The sequence below is a fragment of the Dunckerocampus dactyliophorus genome, chromosome 15, assembly GCF_027744805.1.
Source record: "Dunckerocampus dactyliophorus isolate RoL2022-P2 chromosome 15, RoL_Ddac_1.1, whole genome shotgun sequence".
NCBI classification, from domain to species: Eukaryota; Metazoa; Chordata; class Actinopteri; order Syngnathiformes; family Syngnathidae; genus Dunckerocampus; species Dunckerocampus dactyliophorus.
Genome location: NC_072833.1, coordinates 25294096 through 25315842, shown reverse-complemented (window position 1 = coordinate 25315842; position 21747 = coordinate 25294096). Strand labels below are relative to the sequence as shown.

At 41.6% G+C, this 21747-nt stretch overlaps 1 protein-coding gene across 9 annotated transcripts in view; it reads left to right on the top strand.

Moving 5' to 3' along the window:
• Nucleotides 1-21747, top strand: part of sdk2b (sidekick cell adhesion molecule 2b) — a 331862-nt gene that overhangs the window by 243079 nt on the left and 67036 nt on the right. For all 9 annotated transcript variants that reach the window (XM_054800274.1, XM_054800271.1, XM_054800269.1 and 6 more), the window contains exons 3-4: nt 3774-3880; nt 11672-11819. In XM_054800274.1, coding sequence (XP_054656249.1) covers nt 3774-3880; nt 11672-11819 — 255 coding nt within the window. The remainder of the gene's footprint in view (nt 1-3773; nt 3881-11671; nt 11820-21747) is intronic.

The window sequence follows — 21747 nt, the reverse complement described above, 5'->3', positions numbered from 1 at the left end:
GTTGTTTTTCTTTTAGATTTCCAAATATTTTAACTTTCTTTCTTTAACTTTGCAATTTTTCTTTTCATAATGGTGTGACTTTATTCCCATAAGGTTATACATTTTCCCCCCACCGGATTTTACCGATTTTTTTATTTTATTTTTGTTATTACTTTTTTTTTAATATTTCAACTTTCTACTAAAATTACATAATTTTTCTTCATAATATTCTAAGTATATTCTCGTAAAATTGTGTTTTTTCTTGGTCCAATGTGACTTTTTTTTTTTGCTAATTTTTCCCCATTTTGCCATTTGTTTTTCTTTTTCATTTTCCAAATATTTTAACTTTCTTCTTAAATTATCTTCGTAAAGTTTCTTCTTGTAAATTTTCTTCTTCTTCTTTCCCATAATATTTTGACTTCATTACCATAATATTATAACAAATTACAACTTTATTTTTTCTCTACAAAAACTTTTTTTTTTCTGTAACACTTCAACTCTTGGTCGTGAACAGGTTTTCTATGTCTTATTTTCTCTTATGTCTACTATATTGGGTAATAGGCCTGTAAAGGTGACTATAGGGGTGTTATTTCATGTCTAGAGGGCTCTAATAATGTTAAAAAGTGTATTTAGAAGGTGGTAAACAGGTTTTCCTTGCTTTAAATATGAAAATATTCCATTTGTAAAAAAGGAATCATACTTATTACACTCGCGTTTGGAGCCAATTAACTGCGATAAACGGTGGATTCGTGTATTAATTGTTTTTGGGAGTTCAGCGTTCAGAGTTCAGCCTGTGGGAAGCTTGTTTTACTGCTCTTCCATGTCTCAGTAATTAGTGATAGTTTGTTCACTTCCTTGGCATACTATACTGTGTTAGCATTTTCCAGTAAATAACAATAGTAATAAGCAAGTGTGATGTTTGTTAGTAAGAGTTTGTGGCCGTCTCATTCAGTAATGGAAGAAGAAAATAAATCAATAGAGCATATTTTGACCTACATTGTATTGGATTTGGTGTGTAATTAAGTCAGCAAAATCTCCAGATACAGTATGTCAAATAAAGTGGCCCCCGCAAAGTTATGTGTTTTTTTTCTGTGGCCCTCGGGGGGGAAAAGTGCAGACACCCTTGCCATGGGTGTATACTTTAGTCCTTATTGTCTAACTAATCTAGTATATAAACTTTGCCGCTTGTTAGCTAACTTTTAATTGCTCCTCCACACTGCTTATCAATGCAAAAAGAATCAATTGCGTGCACTTCCTGCTGCCGAAGGGGTTATCGGGCAGGCGCGGCGCCATCATCACGCCGCAATGTGGGTAGATGGCGAGCACACCCTGGAGTGGCTGAAGTGGCAACGCTTTCACCTCCCACAACAACAACTTCTTTCTTTTTTTTTTTTCGTGACAAAAATGTGTTGCGCTAGACCGACTCCCAATTAAACTGCTACGACTGGCTCGGAGCTAATCCGCCGTGTTTACGCTGTCAGCGAACGCACCCATCCCCCTCACCCACCACCCCTCCGACCGCCTGGCGTGACCTCCACACAGCCGGCCGCGCCGTTTTATTCGACTGCGCCACACTCCATTAGCAACTGAAGAAGTTTGACGCCTGCTTCGCTCTAATTAATGGCCTAAATAAGTGAGACGCTGCAACCTCTACACGGCCAGGTTTATCCTTCACTGGCGCCGTATTCGCCTTTATTAGACATCTAAGAAAGTTAAAGACTTATTGATTACCATCATGGATCTGCATGGAAGCATAAGCATGCTGGGTGTGTTTAAAATAAATGTCATTAGGCTAGAATTGGACTCATTTATGTTGTAGCAAGTCAGTGTTAAAGGAAAAGTGTACTTTTTGAGGAATTTTCATCATCCACAATCCTTATGTGAGACATAAACACACATCTTTCCCGATTCTGTGCGTTCTACAGAGATAAACAGCTAGCATGTGGGAGCTAACAATGCCGGTAACAGGGCAAACCTATTTCGACTTTAAAGCCCTAAAAAAAAACCTCCAAAAAACGTGCAACGTGTGACAAACAAAATCAGGAAGGGGGCATTGTGACATTGTTAATGTGGCAGCTAACAGGAGAACTACTGGCTGGCTTCATCTTCAGCTCTCCTTGGATCGGTTTGCGGCGAGTGTGAAGCAGTGTGGGATGTGGGATGAGAGTCAGCACTTCCAAGTCAGAGTCCATGGTTCTCGCCTAGAAAAGGGTGGAGTGCCAAGTGGAGAAGTTTAAGTACCTCAGGGTCTTGTTCCCGAGTGAGGGAAGGATGGAACGTGAGATCGACAGGCGAACTGGTCCGTGGTGGTGACGAGGGAGGTGAGCTGAAAGGCAAAGCCTCACCTAAGGTCATGAGCTTTGGGGAGTGACCGAAAGGACAAGATGGCGGGTACAAGCAGCCGAAATGAGTTTCCTCCGTAGCGTGGCTGGGCTCTCCCTTAGAGATAAGGTGAGAAGCACTGTCATCTGGGAGAAAGTCACTCCTCTGCAAACCCTGCATTTTTGCTTTAAAATATATACTGTATACAGTAGACGCCCCTACAACGTAAATAATCTGTTCCGAGAACCTTTATGTTATAGGGTTTTTATGTTATATGAAGCGTAAAATACATGTAAATAGCCTAATCCGTTCCAAGATCTTTCCAAACTCACCCCTTTGGCCCTTCAAAATATTCAAAGTCCACCAAATATGGTGGGAAAATATAAGAAAACGTTAGCATGAACATAGTAGAGTAACATTCCAATATAAAATAAGGTAATAAATAAGTTTACTGTAAATGAATAACTGAAAAACAAAAACAAATCTTACCGTTCAGGAGAACGCAAGTGGAGAGGAGGAGGAGGACTAGCCTGAGTCGAAACGCGACTCAAAGAGTCTAAGAGTCAGCTGGTCTCACAGACAAACGCACACGCACTACACGATGATGCTGTGTGCAACATTTTAAGTTTGTAACTTAACTTAATTGTTTAAGTTAGTTTAAGGGCGACTACGAACAGGAAAGGAGGTTTAAGGGAGAATCCTGTCTCTTACACAAACGCACGTACCTGCTGTGTCAGTCAGCCAATGAGATGAGAGCGTAGGCGGTGCCCCGATAATCAGCCAGTGAGATGAGAGCGGAGGCGGTGCCCCGATAATCAGCCAATGAGAGCGTGAAGCGTCAGAAGGCGTCACCAAGTGTACTCTTTTTCTTTTTTTAAATCAACTTTATTAAACAAGTGCACCGACTTGACGCATTACGTTAAATGGAATTTCTTCCGTAATACGATGCAAAAACTTGACATCAATTCTTTACGATCAGTGGAATTTACGTAAAAGGAGGTTTATGTTATGTGAGGTACTACTGTATACGGTATGTACTGTATCCGTGTATACAGTATATTACGCTGCCCCCACAGGGCAGGGAGGCAGTACTGCAGCCACTACAGCCAAGGTCAAGCAGCTCTGCCATTGTGTATTTGCATAAATGACATTTTAATACAGGTGTTTGTTTTCTGCATGTCTTGAACGGGGAGGGGGGCTGACCGTGGTACCCTCCAGAGCATCATTATCATTGCAGTAAACAGCAGCTAAGCTCTGCTGTCCTCCTCGTCCTTGCTCATCTATTACATGCCCTTAAGTGTGTGTGTGTGTGTGTGTGTGTGTGTGTGTGTGTGTGTGTGCGTGTGATTTCCACACTAGTGATTCACCTCCATCCACTTCAGGAGGATTAGGGGAACACAAATAGATGTTAGATGATGTCATAGAAGAAGTAAATATTTTTCTGTGTGTGTGTGTGTGTGTGTTGATGGCAGGTATCTCATCCCCTCACTGGACCGCTCCCATGCCGGCTTCTACCGCTGCATCGTCAGGAACCGCGTGGGAGCCCTCCTGCAGCGCCGCACTGAAGTGCAGGTGGCTTGTAAGTATCCGCACCCAGAGGAGGGATTGGACATGGACGGACGGAAGGACGGATGTGTTTGGCTGCCTGCTGAGCACACACACACACACGGACACACACACACACTCTGTTTGATTGCCTGTGTATCAAGAAGCGACCCGGCGGGGCCAGATGTTGCCGTCATGACGGATCTGCTTGCATCTCGTTGGTGGATGGGCGGCGCCATCAAGCCGGACAGCTGTTCCACTCAGCGTCTTCATTAGACTGATTTTCTTGTTGTGTGTTTTAAACTCCGCAGCCGCTTATTTTCCCACATCTGTCGTCTCCCAGCGGGAGGAAGCGGGTAGGGTCGTGTTTTTGTAAATGTGCTCCCACATCTCATTAATGCATTTTTTTACAAAAACAAATCCACAAAAAATGTTGGTTAAAAAATGTGTGTGTGTGTATATGTATATATATATATATATATATATATATATATATATATATATATTTATATTAAAAAATATATGTATTTTTTAGGAAGATACTTTTTTATTTTTTAAAAAAATAGACAATTTTTAATAATAAAAAAAGGTTTATCCCCCAAAAATTTGACAAAAAAAAGTTTTTTTGTTGGTTAAAAATGTATGTACTGTATATTTTTGGGTTAAAAAAAATTTTGGTCCAGAATTTTTTTTGGGGGGGGGGAGTCAAAACAACATTTGTCCAAACAAAGATTGTTTTTTTAACCAAAAAATGTTTTGGTAAAAAAAATGGTGTTGGCGTTATATTGCCATAACACATCAACATCAGTAAGACAAAAATAGCGTGTCTCACGGTGGTCTAAACCAGGGATCGCCAACCAGTCGATTGTGAGCTACTATTCGATCTTTGGGACTTTGCTGGTCGATCCCGAGAACATTTCTGAAAAAAATGATCATATCAGTGCCCTCACCTCCCGGAGAGCGACCAACAGGCACGCATTTTGTCCACTGAACACACCCGTACGCCTCACCGCTTTCCAGGCAGCAACCCGCGATCCCCTGTAAGGAGCCCAGCCTACCAGCCCAACCCTTACCCCCCTGCACTAGTAAAAATGTTGCGTGCGAGTGACACAACTGTAAGCATTGCACGTTAATAGGGCTCAAAGTCTGCCTTTGCTACCTCAAAGTTCAGGCACAAATATAACTCCACAGACGTGAACTTCAAAAAAAATCTTTGAGCCGTGACGACGCCGCTCATTAAGGGCTGACTGATGTAACACATTGGCCAGCCCCTCTGTCCTCAATCTGCATGGCTAGTCCACTACACTGGGCCAACAACAAATAGTTGTGGTTTGCTCATGAAGCAGACGCCACAAGCCCAACCCGACCAAGAGCCACTAAAGTAGGGTGCAGGGGTGCCCAAAGTGCGGATCGGGGGCCATCTGTGGCCCGTGGCTCATTTGTCATTGCATCACTGCAGAAACAAAATAACATTTAAAAAACAGCAATAATGATAAAAATATAACAAAAGGCAGAAAAAAGCTGAAATATTGAAACCAATAACCAATAATAACACAAAGCATATGTTATAGATATACACTCCTGATCAAAATCTTAAGACCAGTTGAAAAATTGCTAGAATTTGCATTTTGCACATTTGGATCTTAATGAGGTTGAATTAATTAAACTGAAATCAGCTGTTTATCAGCTGATCAAAAGTTTAAGACCATCGCTCAAAAAATAACAAAAAACTCTCCAAACCAGAACCAAAAATGTTCTCAGTAGGACTCAGTAATGAGGAGCTCCACCGTTCTTGTTCATCACTTCCAAAATGGCTTTGGGCATGCTTGATGCGAGTGTTTCCAGGAGGCTAGTGGGAACATTGCGCCAAGTGGTGAAGATGGCTTCACCAAGGGCATCAACTGTCTGGAACTGATGGCCATTTTTATAAACTTCCCTTGCCATCCATCCCCAAATGTTCTCTATGGGATTTAAATGAGGGGATCATGCTGGATGGTCCAAAAGAGTGATGTTATTCTCCCTGAAGAAGTCCTTGGTCAAGTGAGCATTGTGACCTGCAGCGTTGTCCTGTTGAAGAACCCAGCTGGTACCACACAGACGAGGGCCCTCAGTCATGAGGGATGCCCGCCGCAACATCTGCATGTAAGCGGCCACCGTTTGACGGTCCCGCACCACCTGAAGCTTCAGTGTTCCACTGAATGGAAAAGCAACCCAAATCATGATGGACCCCCCTCCATCCATCCCCCTCCATAGAAAACATCTCAGGTGGGATCTCCTTGTCATGCCAGTAACGTTGGAAACCATCTTGACCGTCAAGGTTACATTTTTTCTCATCAGAGAATAAAACTTTGTTCCACCTTTCAATGTCCCATGTTTGATGCTCCCTGGCAAAGACTAAACGGGCACTTTTGTGGCGTTGAAGGAGACGAGGTCTTTGAATTCATTTTTTGTATTTTAAAGCCTTTTCCCGCAGATGGCGTCTGATGGTTATTGCGCTGCAGTCGGCACCAGTAAGGCCTTCATGTGGGTGGAAGACCGCCCTGTGTCTTGATGGACAGCCAATCGGGTCCTCCGGCTCAGCGCAGGTGTGATGTTTTTGGGTCTACCACTTGACTTTTTGTTCCATAATGCTCAGGATCTTTCCAAAAATGTAGAATGACTGATTTACTGCCCAACCTCAGCAGCCATGGCACGCTGCGAGAGGCCTCGCTTATGCAGCTCCACAATCCCACCACGTTGAAAAAGAGAAAGCTTCTTAGCTTTAGCATCAGGAGGGCATGACAGTGGGAATGCATTTATATTTATATTTTATATATGCTTTTGAATTGGCTTTTGTAGCCTGTGGTCTTAAACTTAAACAACCTATTTCAGTTTTTGTTTCTATTTTTTGTTTAAATTACAAGTTCCAAATGTTTTTTGTCTCACTCCCCCTTCTTGTTTTTGCATGTTATAGCTCTACTTAAAAGCTTATTAAGATCCAAATGTGCAAAATGCTGATCATAGCAATTTTTCAACTGGTCTTAAGATTTTGATCAGGAGTGTATGTACAGTATAGAGAGAGATATATACAGTATATAGATAGCATATATATAGATCTTATGCAGGTTCACGGCCAAGACCAGGGATCTTGGTCTCAAAAAGGTTGGTGACCACTGGTGTAAACCCAGCTCACATTCCCTATTAGCGGGTGAAGAATCCAACGCTTTGTGAATTCTGCTTCACAATGATAGCAAGAGCTGACATCGAAGGATCAAAAAGCCACGTTTTTTGACCAAAAATCTGCAAATCTGTGCGAGCCCCACCCATCGCCCAGCACAGTTTAGGCTTGCAGGGACACACCTTGGAGGCAGAGAAACACGGCGAGGCGTTGGGGATTTAGGGGAGGCGGGGAGGAGGAAAACGTCACGGAAGCGGCAGATCAAAGCCGGGCGGATTTGCAAACCTCCCAGATTTCGGTTTTGGAGCCGAGCGCCACCCGTTTGATTCCCTCTGAAAGGAAGCAAAAATACGATGGATGCTTCAAAGCCTCGCTGGCTGAGCCTTTTTAAAGATGATTATTATTCTTTTACACGCTGTAATTGACTGTTTGATGTCACGCAGTGGAGCAGGCAGATAGGCTCTTCTTCTGGCCTACATTCCACGTTCCGTAAAGCACTGCTTCACAACCACCATCACTCTTTAATCACAACTGCAGAAATTTCAGTCAAATTTGCCAAATATAGTCATCCTTCGCTACTGGGCACTGCCAATTTTGCAGCTTCACTGTATCACCGTTTTTTGAAACGTATGAATCCATAAGTCTTGTTGTTTAGTAATAGAATAGGGCCTATTATCTGTTTTGAAAATGCATATTTTTTAAGCAAATTTTACATAATTTTGTCAAAATAAATATAAAAATTGAGTCAAATCCCAATGTAAGGCATTCAGAAGACACATTTAAAGATGATATGTTGTGTTGTACGCTGGTCACTAGGTGTCAGAAATGTTACTGTAATGTTGGCTGAGACACACAAGCACCAGACTTGGTGGGCAGAACAACAGGCTTTTATTGCAGCTTTACATGTTCTCACAACAGGTACAATAATCCCTAAAACGAGCTACTGTTGCGGCCGTAAATTATGCCAAGCTCAAATCTCAACCCCCGACATCGCTTTCTGTCCTACACCGGAACACATTTACGTATAGCAACACACACAAGCATGAGTCGTATTTATGTCTTATATGTCTTATTTAATCTTATTATGCCGACAATATTGGGTAATAGCAGTGTAAAGGTGAATATAGGGGTGTTATTTCATGTGTACAGGGCTCTAACAATGTTAAAAAGTGTATTTAGGAGGTCGTAAAAAAGTTTTTTTATGCCTCATATGTCTTATTTATTCTTATTATGTGTGCTATGTTGGGTAATAGGAGTGTGAAGTTTACTATAAGGGTGTTATTTAATGTCGATAGGGCTCTAATAATGTTAAAAAACGCATTTAGAAACTCCTAAACAGGTTTTCTTTGCCTAATGTATCTTATTGTCTGTTATCGTGTTTACCATATTAGGTAATAGCCGTGTAAAGGTAACTACACGGGTGTTATTACATGTCGAGAGGCCTTCAATAATCTCTAAAGAAAACGTATTTAGAAGGGCCTAAACAGATTTTCAATGCTAAATATGGTAATGGTTTAATTTTATTTGAACATGCATGCAAGTTAAATGGAATACATCATATAATTTATTTCACAGTTCCACATATCCAAAAGGAGTAGGAAGAAGCAAAGCTTATTTAATCCTACCCCCCATCCGTTCCACATCTAGTACAGTACATTTTATTCACTTCCTGTATTCCATATGTGATTTTTGAATACATAGAATAATGATAAGGTAATGTAACAATATGATGATGTAATTAGTACGATTTTTTCACAATATAATAATCAGTATAATAATAAATCAATAATAAATAATAATAAATGGAAACAAGCATAACAAAACCTGTTCAAGACTCTTCTGCCTTGTATTTTGCATACATCAACTGCTTATATTGTTTTTTGAATTTGCTCATCTTGGTGCTTTGTTTGAGTTCCTTCCTCAATCCCTTCCATAATTTAATGCTGTGGGTTTTTAGCGTTGTTCTCGCATATAAGTGTTCCAAGTTTAGTTTTTCCCTAAGATCATATTTCTCCTAGAAGTATTGTATGACAATTTTTGGGTAGCAGGTTATTGTAAATTGTATGCATTCTTTTAGTGGTTTGAAAATGACTAAATCAGCTAATTTTAATATTTGTGATTTTAAATATAAGGGATTTGGATGTTCTCTATACGCAGCACCGGTCTTTTTTGCAGTACATTTAGCTTTTATAGTTATTACCCCATATCGCCATAGTAAAGAGTGTGGAGTGATTTTTGATCGAGAGCAAATTTTGCTTTATTCAATATTGAAGTATTTCTAGCCACCTTATCTTGTATATTTTTGATGTGAGATTTTCAGCTAATGTTTTAATCTATTATGATCCCCAGAAATGTATTTCCGTTCACCCTTTCAATGTCCACTCCGTCTATTCGTATTTGGTCGTAAGTGTCCTTTCTGCTATTGCCAAATAGCATTATTTTAGTTTTACTTAAATTCAAGGATAATCTGTTTTTATCAAATATGGCCATTTCATCCGTGACTTTTTTAATTAGCTCTTGTGTGCTTTCCCCAGAACGAAAGGCAGTGGTATCATCCGCAAATAATACCAACTTTAAGTCTTTTGTCACTTTACAGATGTTGATATACAGATTGAACAGTTTTGGTCCCAATATTGACCCCTGGGGTACTCCACACATGATATTTATTTACATAAACATGATAGTTTATTTATATAAACTTGCAGATGTGTATTCTCCTAGCTTTACAAATTGCTTCCTGTTTGCTACGTCGCTTTTAACACAATTCTAAACTAATCCTCTGATTCCGTACCTTTCTAATTTTGTTATTAGGATGTCGTGATTAATTGTATCAAAGGCTTTTGTAAGATCCATGAATACTGCAGCTGCACACTTTCTATGGTCTATAGCGTTAAGAATTCCCTCCGTGATTTCGATCAGTACCACAGAAGTTGAAATGTTAGCTCTGTATCTGTATTAACTACCTGCTTGTAAGTCATTGTTATTAATAATAATTATTGTTATTAATAAATTTGTCCAACCAGCTATTAAATACCTTCTCGATAATTTAAGAAAATTTGCCTAACAAGGAAACTGGTCTGTAATTTGTAAATTGATGTTTATCTCCATTTTTAAAGATTGGAACTACTTGAGCTATTTTCATTTTGTTAGGAAATGTTCCAGTCTGAAATGATAAATTACTGATATATGTTAACGGTTCTACAATCTCATTGATAACCCTTTTTCCCTTGTTTCCATTTCAATGACATTACAGTCAGTTGATGTTTTTGCTTTACAATTAATGACAATGAATTCCTTTTTAGTTGCGTCAGTGAGAAACATGGAATTAGGATTCCTATCGATGGTTTCATTCCTTTTGTCCATTGTGCAGAATTTTGGAATTTCTTCTTCCAGTTTTGGTCCAATATTTACAAAATAGTTGTTAAACATGTCAAGCACCTCGTTCATATCATGCTTATTAATGTTTCCAAACATAAATTGTGGGTAGTGAGCGTTGTCTGCTTTCTTAGTGCTGTTCCTTCTAATGCTATTTAAAATGCCCCAAATTGCTCTAATGTTATTTTTATTCTTATCTAGTAATTGATCATAATGTTCCTTCTTACACACTCTCAAGATCGTTGCCTTATTTTCTCTTACTATGTTACTATATTGGGTAATAGGAGTGTAAAGGTGACTATAGGGGTGTTATTTGACATATGGAGGGCTGTAATAATGTTCAAAAGCGTATTTAGCAGGTCGTAAACAGGTTTTCTATGCCCTAACTACCAAAATATGCCATTTCTAAATAGGGAATCGTACTTTGTGGAAATTCATTTATATCGGTTGGGTCTGGAGCCAATTCACCGCCATAAACGAGGGATTAATGTTGCTTATATTTAATAAAAAGACGTTCGAATTGCACCGTAAGACGAAACATAAAGAAATAAAGCATGTCAATTTCATACACAAGCTACAAAATCACTTATCTGCAACCCTCAACATAAATAAATGCATTGAAACAAATGCGCTGGCTCGATGCTAATTTACATGGAAAATCCCATACATGTGCTTGTGAATAGCATTAGCGATTTTACGAGGCCATTTTGAATACCTTCAAATAGAACAAGTAAATACAAAATGAATTTGCACACTCCTGTTAAACAACTGATGTTTGATAAGCCTAAAATACTGACAGGAAAACACTTTATGAGGCTCAGCAAGAGACAGGACAGACACATTAGGCATCCAAATGACGTTGTTGGTCTTCTTCTATGACCGTTGTGTTCATAGATGACACCCCCTCCATTAAAAATCCCCTTCAGATTAAAAGCGTAGGATGAAGACCCGCACCAGTTGAGAAAGGTTTGACAGCAGGAATTTGACTCATGCAAAGAGGTGAGGTGTGCGACAAACAAGGATAAAGGCATAATGAGCGAGCAGGCGATCTGCGAGGTGGACGAATGCGTCGCTTTCAAGCGTGCATGAGATGGATGGCCGTCCCAGCGACATGAATGCCAGCGTCCCATCCGTGTCCCTCTGTGAGTCATTACATCGCCGAGGAGGGGGAACCATGGCAACTGCACGGCGCCATCCATCTACAGGAACAGAGGGCCCGTTGAAAGAGCTGCGCGGGGGCGAGTGGAATGCGGTGCTGACCTCTCTCTTCTGTCTTGTCTTCCTGTCTTGCAGTCATGGGCAGCTTCGAGGAGGGTGAGCGCGCCCAGTCTGTCTCGCAGGGAGAGGGCGCCGTCATCTCGGCCCCTCGCATCCGCAGCTTCCCGCAGCCGCAGGTCACGTGGTATCGGGACGGACGCAAGATCCCGCCCAGCAGTCGCATGTGAGCCCCTCCCCTCATTGTTCTTTCATTTGTAAACCTTCATCTTTTTGTGCTGAACTGCTATTTGCCCCCGTGAACGTTTGCCCTCTCGCTTCCTGCTGTTAAACTTCCTTTATTTGCAACACAAGACCAAAGCCTCTCTGGATCGCAGTGAAATGGAATTGCCGCTTTTGTTCCTCTTCTTACTTTTTAAAAGAGAACCTGAGCCAATTACTTTCATCTCGGCTTTACTTTGCTTTTTTTCTCTCTCTCCCGCTGCACCCCTCCTTCCTCGCCGAGCTTCATTTTGGCCTCCAAATTGGAGGTTGGCGTTTGCAGCGCACACTCGCACAGGTCCCACGGCGGCCTCTGATGAGATTAGCGCTCCCTTTCTGTTAGCTTCAAACATGGAAGACAACATCAAATACACTCTATGGCCACTGGAGGAATTCATGTCAAAATATTTGTATTATAATTCTTGTCATTTGCACTGGAGTTCATGTTATATTACCATAAAACTCTACTACAATGGTGAGAAAAAGTGTTTGCCCCTTTCCTGATTTCTTATTTTCTTGCATGTTTGTCACATTTAAATGTTTCAGATCATCAAACAAATGTAAATATTAGTCAATGACAACACAACTGAACCCAAATTGGAGTTTTTAAATGAAACTTTTTATTATAAAGGGAGAAAAAAATCCAAAACTACAAGGCCCTGTGTAACAAAAAAAAGTGATTGTCCCCTAAAGCTAATAAGTGGTTGGGCCCCCTTAGCAGCAACAACTGCAATCAAGCGTTTGTGATAACTTGCAATGAGTCTCTTCCAGCGCTGGGGAGGAATTTTGGCCCCCTCATCTTTGCTGAATTGTTGTCATTCAGTCACATTGGAGGCTTTTCCAGCATGAAGCGCCTTTTTAAGGTCATGCCACAGCATCTCAATAGGATTCAGGTCAGGACTTTGACTAGGCCACTCCAAAGTCTTCAGCCATTCAGAGGTGGACTTGCTGGTGTGTTTTGGATCATTGTCCTGCTGCAGAACCCAAGTTGCTTTCAGCTTGAGGTCACCAACAGATGGACGGACATTCTCCTTCAGCAGAATTCATGCTTCCATTTATCACAGCAAGTCTTCCAGGTCCTGAAGCAGCAAAACAGCCCCAGACCATCACACTACCACCACCATATTTTACTGTTGGTATGATGTTCTTTTTCTGAAATGTGGCATTACTTTTACGGCAGATGTAATGGGACACACACCTTCCAAAAATTTCAACTTTTGTCTCATCAGACCACAGAGTATTTTCCCAAAGGTCTTGGGGATCATCAAGATGTTTTCTGGCAAGATTGAGACGAGCCTTAATGTTGTTTTTGTTCAGTAGTGGTTTTGGTCTTGGAACTCTGCCATGCAGGCCATTTTTGCCCAGTGTCTTTCTTATGGTGGAGTCATGAACACTGACCTTAACTGAGGCAAGTGAGGCCCGCAGTTCTTTGGGGTCTTGTTGTGGGGTCTTTTGTGACCTCTTGGATGAGTCGTGAGGTCTTTTTGGTTGGCAGGCCACTCCTGGGAAGGTTGACCACTGTGGATAATGGCTCTCACTGTGGTTGGCTGGAGTCCCAAGCTTTAGAAATGCCTTATAACCTTTTCCACACTGATAGATCTCAATTAATCTCAGTTAAGTTATGTTTTAACAGGGAAGGAATCACTTTTTCACACAGGGCCATGTAGGTTTGGATATTGTTTGTCACTTTAATAATAAAAAGTTTCATTTAACAACTGCATTTTGTATTCAGTTGTGGTGTCATTGACTAATATAATTTTTTTTTGATGATCTGAAACATTTAAGTGTGACAAGCATGCAAAAAAATAAGAAATCAGGAAGGGGGCAAACACTTTTCACACCACTGTATAGTCGCCGGGTGTGTGGTGTACAAAAGCAAATGATCCCTGGGGTCTGTATGAGTAGCACCAAATCAAAAAAACATATGTGGCTATATATAGTTTTTGTTCGGAACCCCACAAGCTGGCAGTAGCTGTGGTCGAAGTGTGATGAGTGGTCGGCATCCAGCAGCGTTATCTAGCTCTGCATGCGCTTCTACAGTAAATGTCTCCGCTCAGCTGTCGGTGTGAAAGTCAAGCCTGTTACACGCGCCATGCAATCAATGCAACAGCCGTCTGAGCAGTTTACTCCTTACCGCAATTACAACATTGGTTCTGTCGCTGCTGTCCTGTGCTACGAGGGGTGTCACGAGATTTGAACGTGACTTTTAAGAAAAGTACAATGGATGTACTGTATATATACATATATCCATCCATCCATCCATTTTCCATACCGCTTCTCCTCCGCGGGCATGCTGGAGCCTATCCCAGCTGACTTTGGGCGACAGGCGGGGTACACCCTGGACTGGTGGCCAGCCAATGGCAGGGCACATACAGACAAACAACCATTCACACTCACATTCATACCTATGGACAATTTAGAGTCTCCAATGAAGCTAACATGCATGTTTTTGGAATGTGGGAGGAAACCGGAGTACCCGGAGAAAACCCACACACGCACAAGGAGAACATGCAAACTCCACACAGAAATGCCCAAGAGAGAATCGAACCCAGGTCTTCCCGATCTCCAGACTGTTGCTGTGTTGGCCAACATAAATTTCTACGACGTTACACTCATGTGCACTCCGTGTGTATGATAGCGGCCTCCACCCACCAAGACAAACAGACTGTATGACTGACAAAGGGTCTCACTCCGTTCATGCCATTGTTCTATGGAATAAACGTGCCAAGGTGCTGAAAGCATTACCTAGAGTGAACGCTCTTCCTGCCTGTTTGGAGGAAAACAGACATGTGGCAATATATTGATTATCCACTTCATTTTCATTTATTGTTTGATTCATTCAGTCTTTGATTGCCATCCGGGCCGAGTGCCCACCAGACAGAACTCCTGTCACATTTTAATCTTGTGAGATCTTGTGTCACTCCTACTATATACTATACAGTTGTATGCAAAAGTTTGGGCACCCCTGACAATTTTCATCATTATCATGACTAAATGAATGGATTTTACTTAATTTTGATATATCTGATAACTGATGGACACAGTAGTATTTCACAAGTGAAATAAGCTTTATTGGATTAACACAAGACGTGCAACACGCATCAAAACGAAATCATGCAGGTGCAGAAATTTGGGCACCCCTGTCATGTACCGAGCACTGGTTAACTGGAGCACCAAATGGGTTTTGTGCTCTCATTAATTTAGCCTTGAATTCCATACAGTAGATAGGTGCATCCAGTCATCTAATCAAAGGTATTGAAGGTGGCCACTTGCACGTTGGCTTCCTCTTTGAGCCTCCTGTGAAGACAGGCAACATGGAGTACTCCATGTTGTTCAACATCATGGTTTACGCAACGGTTACAAAAGGCTATCTCGGAGATTTCAGCTGTCACTTTCCACTATGAGGAACACCATGAGGAAATGGAAGAGCGCAAACGCAGTTCTTGTTAAGGCCAGAAGTGGTAGGCCAGGAAAAATATCAGAGAGGCAAAGGCGAAGGACAACCCACAGAGTACTTCCAAAAACTACAACGACTTGGAGTTGTTGCCCACAATGTCGCTCTGAACCGTCAAAGGCACCTGCGGTCGCACCCAAAAGGCAGATGAAGCTGGCCATCGCACAAAAGGTTGGACTTCTGGACATGCAGAAGTAGATTGATCATTAAAATTCAAACCAAAGTTGAACTTTGAGAGTGTTTAAACAAGAGAGAAATGTGCTAAAATGTTAATGCCTGTCTGAAAGCGTGTATAAATGGTGTGTTACCATCGGCCTGGGCCGGAGTTTGGATCCCAAGATGCAGAGAACGAATCACACAGCGTTGTGACAAAAAAGGTTTGAATACAAAACGATGTTTCACAAAAAGGTAAACAAGGCGTATGCAAAAATGTACAACAAAAATGTATTAACAAAAAACAATGCCCCTTAAAACAAAAGGGCAGGAAAAAAGCACCAGTGCTAACAGAAATAGCTGCTGGAAAAAGTAGCAGAAATACCTTATGGTGAGGCTGAAACTACTGCGGGCGAAAACAGGGAAAAAACAACCAGTTGGAAGTCACCACGTAAGCTGGTATGGCTGACGCAGAGCAGGTGAGAGCAAGGCACAAAGTGGCGTCAGTCTGTGGCTTTACAGCAGCTAAGGAAGGAGCTGCTTGATTGGGAACAGGTGTGTGCAATCAGCTCCGCCTCAGGACAGCGTGCACTAAAAAACACAGCAGACAGGCGGCAGCAGAGCGACAAACACTGGACATGACATGGTGAGGGGTTTCACAGCCTAAAACGTACAATTATTGGAAAAAAATGAAGTTGGCTACTTCGTGAATTTCACTTATTGCAGGCTATTTTGGGAACCTATCCCCCGCGATAAATGAGGGAACACTGTAATTCAATAAGCCTCATTTCATTTCTGAAATATTGCTCTGTCCATACATTCAAATTAAATTGTAGATTTGTCAACACCCAATGATTTATACGTGAAAATGATAGGAATTGTCAGGGGGTGCCCAAACTTTAACATGCCATTGGAAAAAGAGAACTGCGTTTTTCCTTTCCACTTTCTCAAGCACTCTACATCATTATTAAAGTTCCAGAATGAACTTGCTATGTAGGAAACAGCAGCCTCTCTGCAAATATCGCCTTCTTCCAGTTTCCGCAACATCCTCTTTGCGCTTTAGCCAAATAAAATGCTGTAATTATATTGTTTAAGTAAGACTATAATATCAATAAAAAGAATAAAATAATATAAGATAATCAAGATTTGCATATTTACAAATAGTGTGTAGAAATATGGTAAATACAGTACAAGTACATTTACACTTTATAAAAGGGAGGACAGACAGTACAGCACAATAGTGTTGTGAATTATCCCTTACAGACAGGTGAGGTATTGTAGAGCTGGATGGCGTGTGGAATAAATGAAGTCCTGCGTTTACTGTGGGAACGGAACTGGGGGAGTCTGTTGCAGAATGAGCTCCCTCTATTGTCGGAGTGGATGGGTGGGGTTGTCCTTGATGGAGAGCAGTTTGTCCAGTGTCCTCCTGTCTCTCACAGGTATTATTATTATTATTAATATTATTATTGTTACTGTTATTATTATTATTATCATTTTTTGTAAGTATGATCTTCTTCAAGATGGTAATATTTCTTTTTTTAATCACGATGTCTTTTGGAAGAGCGTGTGTGGGCTTCACAGTGCACACCTCCCTGTGTGTGTGTGTGTGTGTGTGTTGTGTGTGTGTGTGTGTGTGTGTGTGTGTGTGCGTTAAAAGTGCCTTATCGCCCCCACCTCCCCTCCCACGGTCCACAATCTCATCACATCTGCATTTCTTGGCAGTGGGAGGTGACCTTGCCCTCGGTTAGAGTGAATCTTTCTTATCAGCTCCTCATCATCAGTAATCATCGGCCAACCTGGAATGACAATGAGGCCGAGCTCCGGCGAGGAGCTTTTAAAGCCAGCTTTGATGTTATCTCGCCTCTGGGGAAAGCGGCGGGCTACTTTTGGCGAGAGTGGCGGAGTAGAGTATGTGCAGCCGTGCTGCTTTTGACACTTCGGCGGCGGCAGTGACACTTTGCAACACGTTCCCGTCTCCTCTCTTTCGCGCCTTTCACCACCCGGTGTGTCCGAGCATCACGTTGAGCCTGAAGCTGAAAGGATTCTACTCAGCCTTGCAAGGTCTCTGTTTTGTTGCCTTCACTTCATTGAAAACCGTTTCATTGAATTTGATTGATGCCTCAAGCGTGTCAAACTCTCACTCCCACCAGCGTCAACTCCAAATATTGATAAATATATTTCATTGTATGTCCACGCGAGTACTATATACAGCCAGGGATGTCCAAAGTGCAGCCTGGAGGCCATTTGCGGCCTGCCGCTATAAAAAAATATCATTTAACTACTGCCAAAATGTATCAATCAGCAGTCATTTTACAAATATTAAAAGGAAACTGAGTAATTTAAGAAGAATAGTTGCAATTTAATGACAATATCGTCATAATATTACAGGAATTACGAGAAATAATTTCGAGAAAAAAAGTGGAAAATTAAAACAAAAAAGCAGCAACAGTGGAAAAAACTGCTGTAATTTGACGACAAAGTCTCAATATTCTAATGAGGAAAAAGTCCCATGATGATGAGAATAAAATCATAATATTGTTGGTCCACGGCACATCTTAAAAATATACTTTAACAAAAACAGTTGAAATCAGTGGTAATTTTACAAGAACAGAGTCAAACTATTAAGAGAAAAAAAGTGATAATTTAATAAGAACAAATTTTATTTTTACGAGAATAACATCATTACGGGAATTATGACAAGAAAGTTGGAAAATTAAAACAAGAAAGCAGGAACAGTGCAAAAAATCAGCAGTAATTTTACTACAATAAAGTCAAAAATATTAAAGAAAGAAGTCATATTCTAATGAGGAAAAAGTCCCATGATTATGAGAATACAAGCATAATATTTTTGGCCCCCGGCACCGTCTAAAAATATCATTTAACAAGAAAACTAAAAAAAAAAAACAATGGCGAAAATGTAAAGATCAGCAGTAATTTTACAAGAATAAAGTCAAACTATTAAGAGAAAAAAGTGGTAATTTCATGAGAAAAAAATCTTAATTTTATGAGAATAACGTCATAATATTACGGGAATTACGGGACAAAAGTTGGAAAATGAAAACAAAAACAGCAACAATGCAAAAAAACCTGCTGTAATTTTACTACAATAAAGTGAAAATATTAAGAGACAAAAGTCATATTCAAAAAAAGTAATATAATAATAATCATGAGACTCAAATCATAATATTATTGGCCCGCGGCACATTCTAAAAATATGATTTCACAAAAAAGTTTAAAAAAGTCCCCCGGCCTGCAGTTTACCCCTGATGGAAGGACTCTCGTCCTGCAGCCTCGCTGCACATCTAGGATGGTTTCCTTGCAAATATCACTGAAGGACAGTATCGTTAGCGTTACAATCCACTGTAACATCTTGAGTGTGTTTTTAGTACCGACCAGAGGTTGCAGAGTGACACGACAGTAGAGCGCATTTTCTCTTTCATTTCCACTACACGCCTTCACGTCCTTCCTTTCCATCTCCCCTCACCGTCCCCCGGCTCCTTCCATCACTCCTCAGGTGTCATAACTTTAATTTGCAGACTCCCGGGGGGGCCGTCTCGCCACCTTTCCACACGCTCAGCCTAATCACACCTCCGCAATAGGCGGCAGAGGTATAAAATAAGGTATATATATAGATATATGTATATATCTATATATATATATAGAGAGAGAGAGAGAGTCAATCAATAGGGACTGGGAAGAAGTGTGGTAATCAGGTCCCTGCTCGTCTTAAGAGCTGAGAAATGTCACGGCTGGCCTTCAGACTGCGCTTGTGCTCCCTCAAAGCTTCTTTTTGTGTTGCATTTGCACTGAGATCACTAGGTGTTGTTTCTTCTTGGGGAAGTGATGGATGGAGAAGTGGGCGGTGTGGTGATGCTGTGCCACTTTGACGCAGCCAAAGGCGTTTTTTATGTTAGTGTTTTGCTTGATCCATCCTGATCCCGTGTCTACAGAACACCTCTGACCTCCAGGTTACGGTCAGCGAAGCAGCACAAAACACATCCGTGTCCATGAATCAACCATCCGTTTACTTGCCAGACACACTTTTACATAAGTTTTCCAATTGGTGAGGCGCCGGTTCCAACCTTTTTCTTGCAATTGTGAAGGTGGAAATAAATCTCATTAATAGTTCTCCCCCGGCAGCGAGTGGTCTTCTGTTATTGGTCAAGGTGAGTTCCACACAAACTGAAAGGAAAACAGCCTTTGGAAGGTTTCAACCATGACCTTTCCCACTTCTTGATTGTATGGCGTACAGTTTGTTTTGGTATATCTTAGCAGGAAGATGCGTTTCGGCAGTTTTCCATGATGCACTGTCGCCGTTTCTGCCTCATAAATCTTCCACTTTGTCCTCCAAGTCCTCACAAGGTTCAGGTTCTGGAAGACTGTCCGTGCAATACGGGTGGTACAGAGTGTCAATTGTGGTGTATCGTGTTTTTGTTACGCTACATTGATGCATTGCCCGATGTCCGAGTCCAGGGGTGTCAAAACCGTTACCAGTTAGGGTCACATAGTGAAAAAATGGATGGATGCAACTTTGCTGCTTTGATATTTAGTAGATATGCTAAAAAGTTCTATATATTCCATCTCAGCTTTGTCACACAGGTGAAAAAGCATATTATTAATATCATCTTCCCTGGTGGCTCTTTTTTCCCCATTTTTGCTTTGTTGTTTTTTTAATTGTCCAAATATTTCAACTTTTTTCTGAAATAATCCATTTTCCTCCACTTATCTGGTCTGGGTCGTAGGGGCAGCAGTCTCGGAAGGGAAGCCCAGACTTCCCGGTCCCCTCCTTTGCTCCGCTGGGAGGACAGGGTGTTCCCAGGCCAGCTGTGAGACATAATCCCTCCAGCGTGCCCTAGGTCTTCCCCGGGACCTTCTACTCGATGACTAGATGCCCGAGCCACCTCAACTGGCTCCTTTCCATGTGAAGGAGCAGCGGCTCTACTCTGAGCCCCTCTCGGATGACCGAGCTCCTCACCCTATGTCTTGCAATCCACCTTTTTCCGACGGAGAACCTTGGCCTCGGATTTGGAGGTGCTGAGTCTCATTCCAGAAGCTTAGCCAAGAAACAGAAGACCAAGTTGCGCAGGCGCCCGCCCTCGACCGCCACCCAAAATACATAGCATTCCACCTTTATGCTTCCCCCGCAGGTGGTGGGTCTGCAGGGGGGAGATCCCATGGGGCCTCTTAGCGAGTGAATGCCCGACCACCAGGTGCTCGTGAAGGCCCTTTCCTCGGGCATAACTCCAGGGTGAGGCCCCGGTATTCCACATCTGGGCGAGGTGCGGCCCCTCCTCTTGGGTCTTCTGAATCACTCTTGGTGTGGCCTACTCTTGGGAGACCCAACAAGGGGCAAATAGCCCCCAGACAGCATAGCTCCTAGGATCAAACCCCTCCACCACGATAAGGTGGTGATTCATGGAGGAGCACAACATTTCTTTTTGTAATATTATGACTTTATTCCCATATTATTTTGAATTGTTTACTTAACATTGGAACTTTTTCCAAGTTTTCAAAAAATAACAGCTGTATTTTTCATAATATTATTTTTCATAATATTACGACTTCAAAAAAATGGCCTCTTTCTTCAATATTCCACCTTTATGCTCCTGAAATGACATATGACATATATTTATTTATGCCTGTAAAACTTTTTTCTCTTAATATTTTGACTTTATTCTTGCATAATTACTGATGATTTTTTCATTTTTATTTATTTAGTTAGTTTTCTTGTTAAATTATATCTTTAGAAAGTTCCACGGGCCAATAAAAAAAACAGCTGTGGGCCACAAATGGCCCCCGGGCTTCCCTAACAGCTTGCTAGCGTCCTTCGTTGCGAGCGACCCGTGGCAGTTAAAGAGAGAGTGTTACGTGAGTTACGAGAGTGGAAGTAAAGCGAAGGCATTCGCCAAGGCGGGCTGTACACCCCCGAACCAGTCGGCTAGATTTTTTTCGGAGGTGCACGTCAAGCCTAGGCAGGAGTCTGGAGGGGGGTTCGGAGGGGGAGGAGTGCGGTGGGAACATTAACCAGGCATTACTGTGTGATTCTCCTTCACATTTGTGGCCCACGGGATGCAATTTTCAGGAAAAGTTTGTGACCCAGAAAATTGTAGTGGAGCTGGTGCCAGGAATGAATAAAGTTCCAAATCCCGACCCTCAGCATCTTGGATGCATGTAAACTCATATCTTGGATCGTTTGTGCACACTGCACCTGAATGCTGGAAGCCCTTCTGCATTTTTTTGGCCTCCATGCAGCCATTTTCATCTCTCACTCTCTTTTAGTGTAACT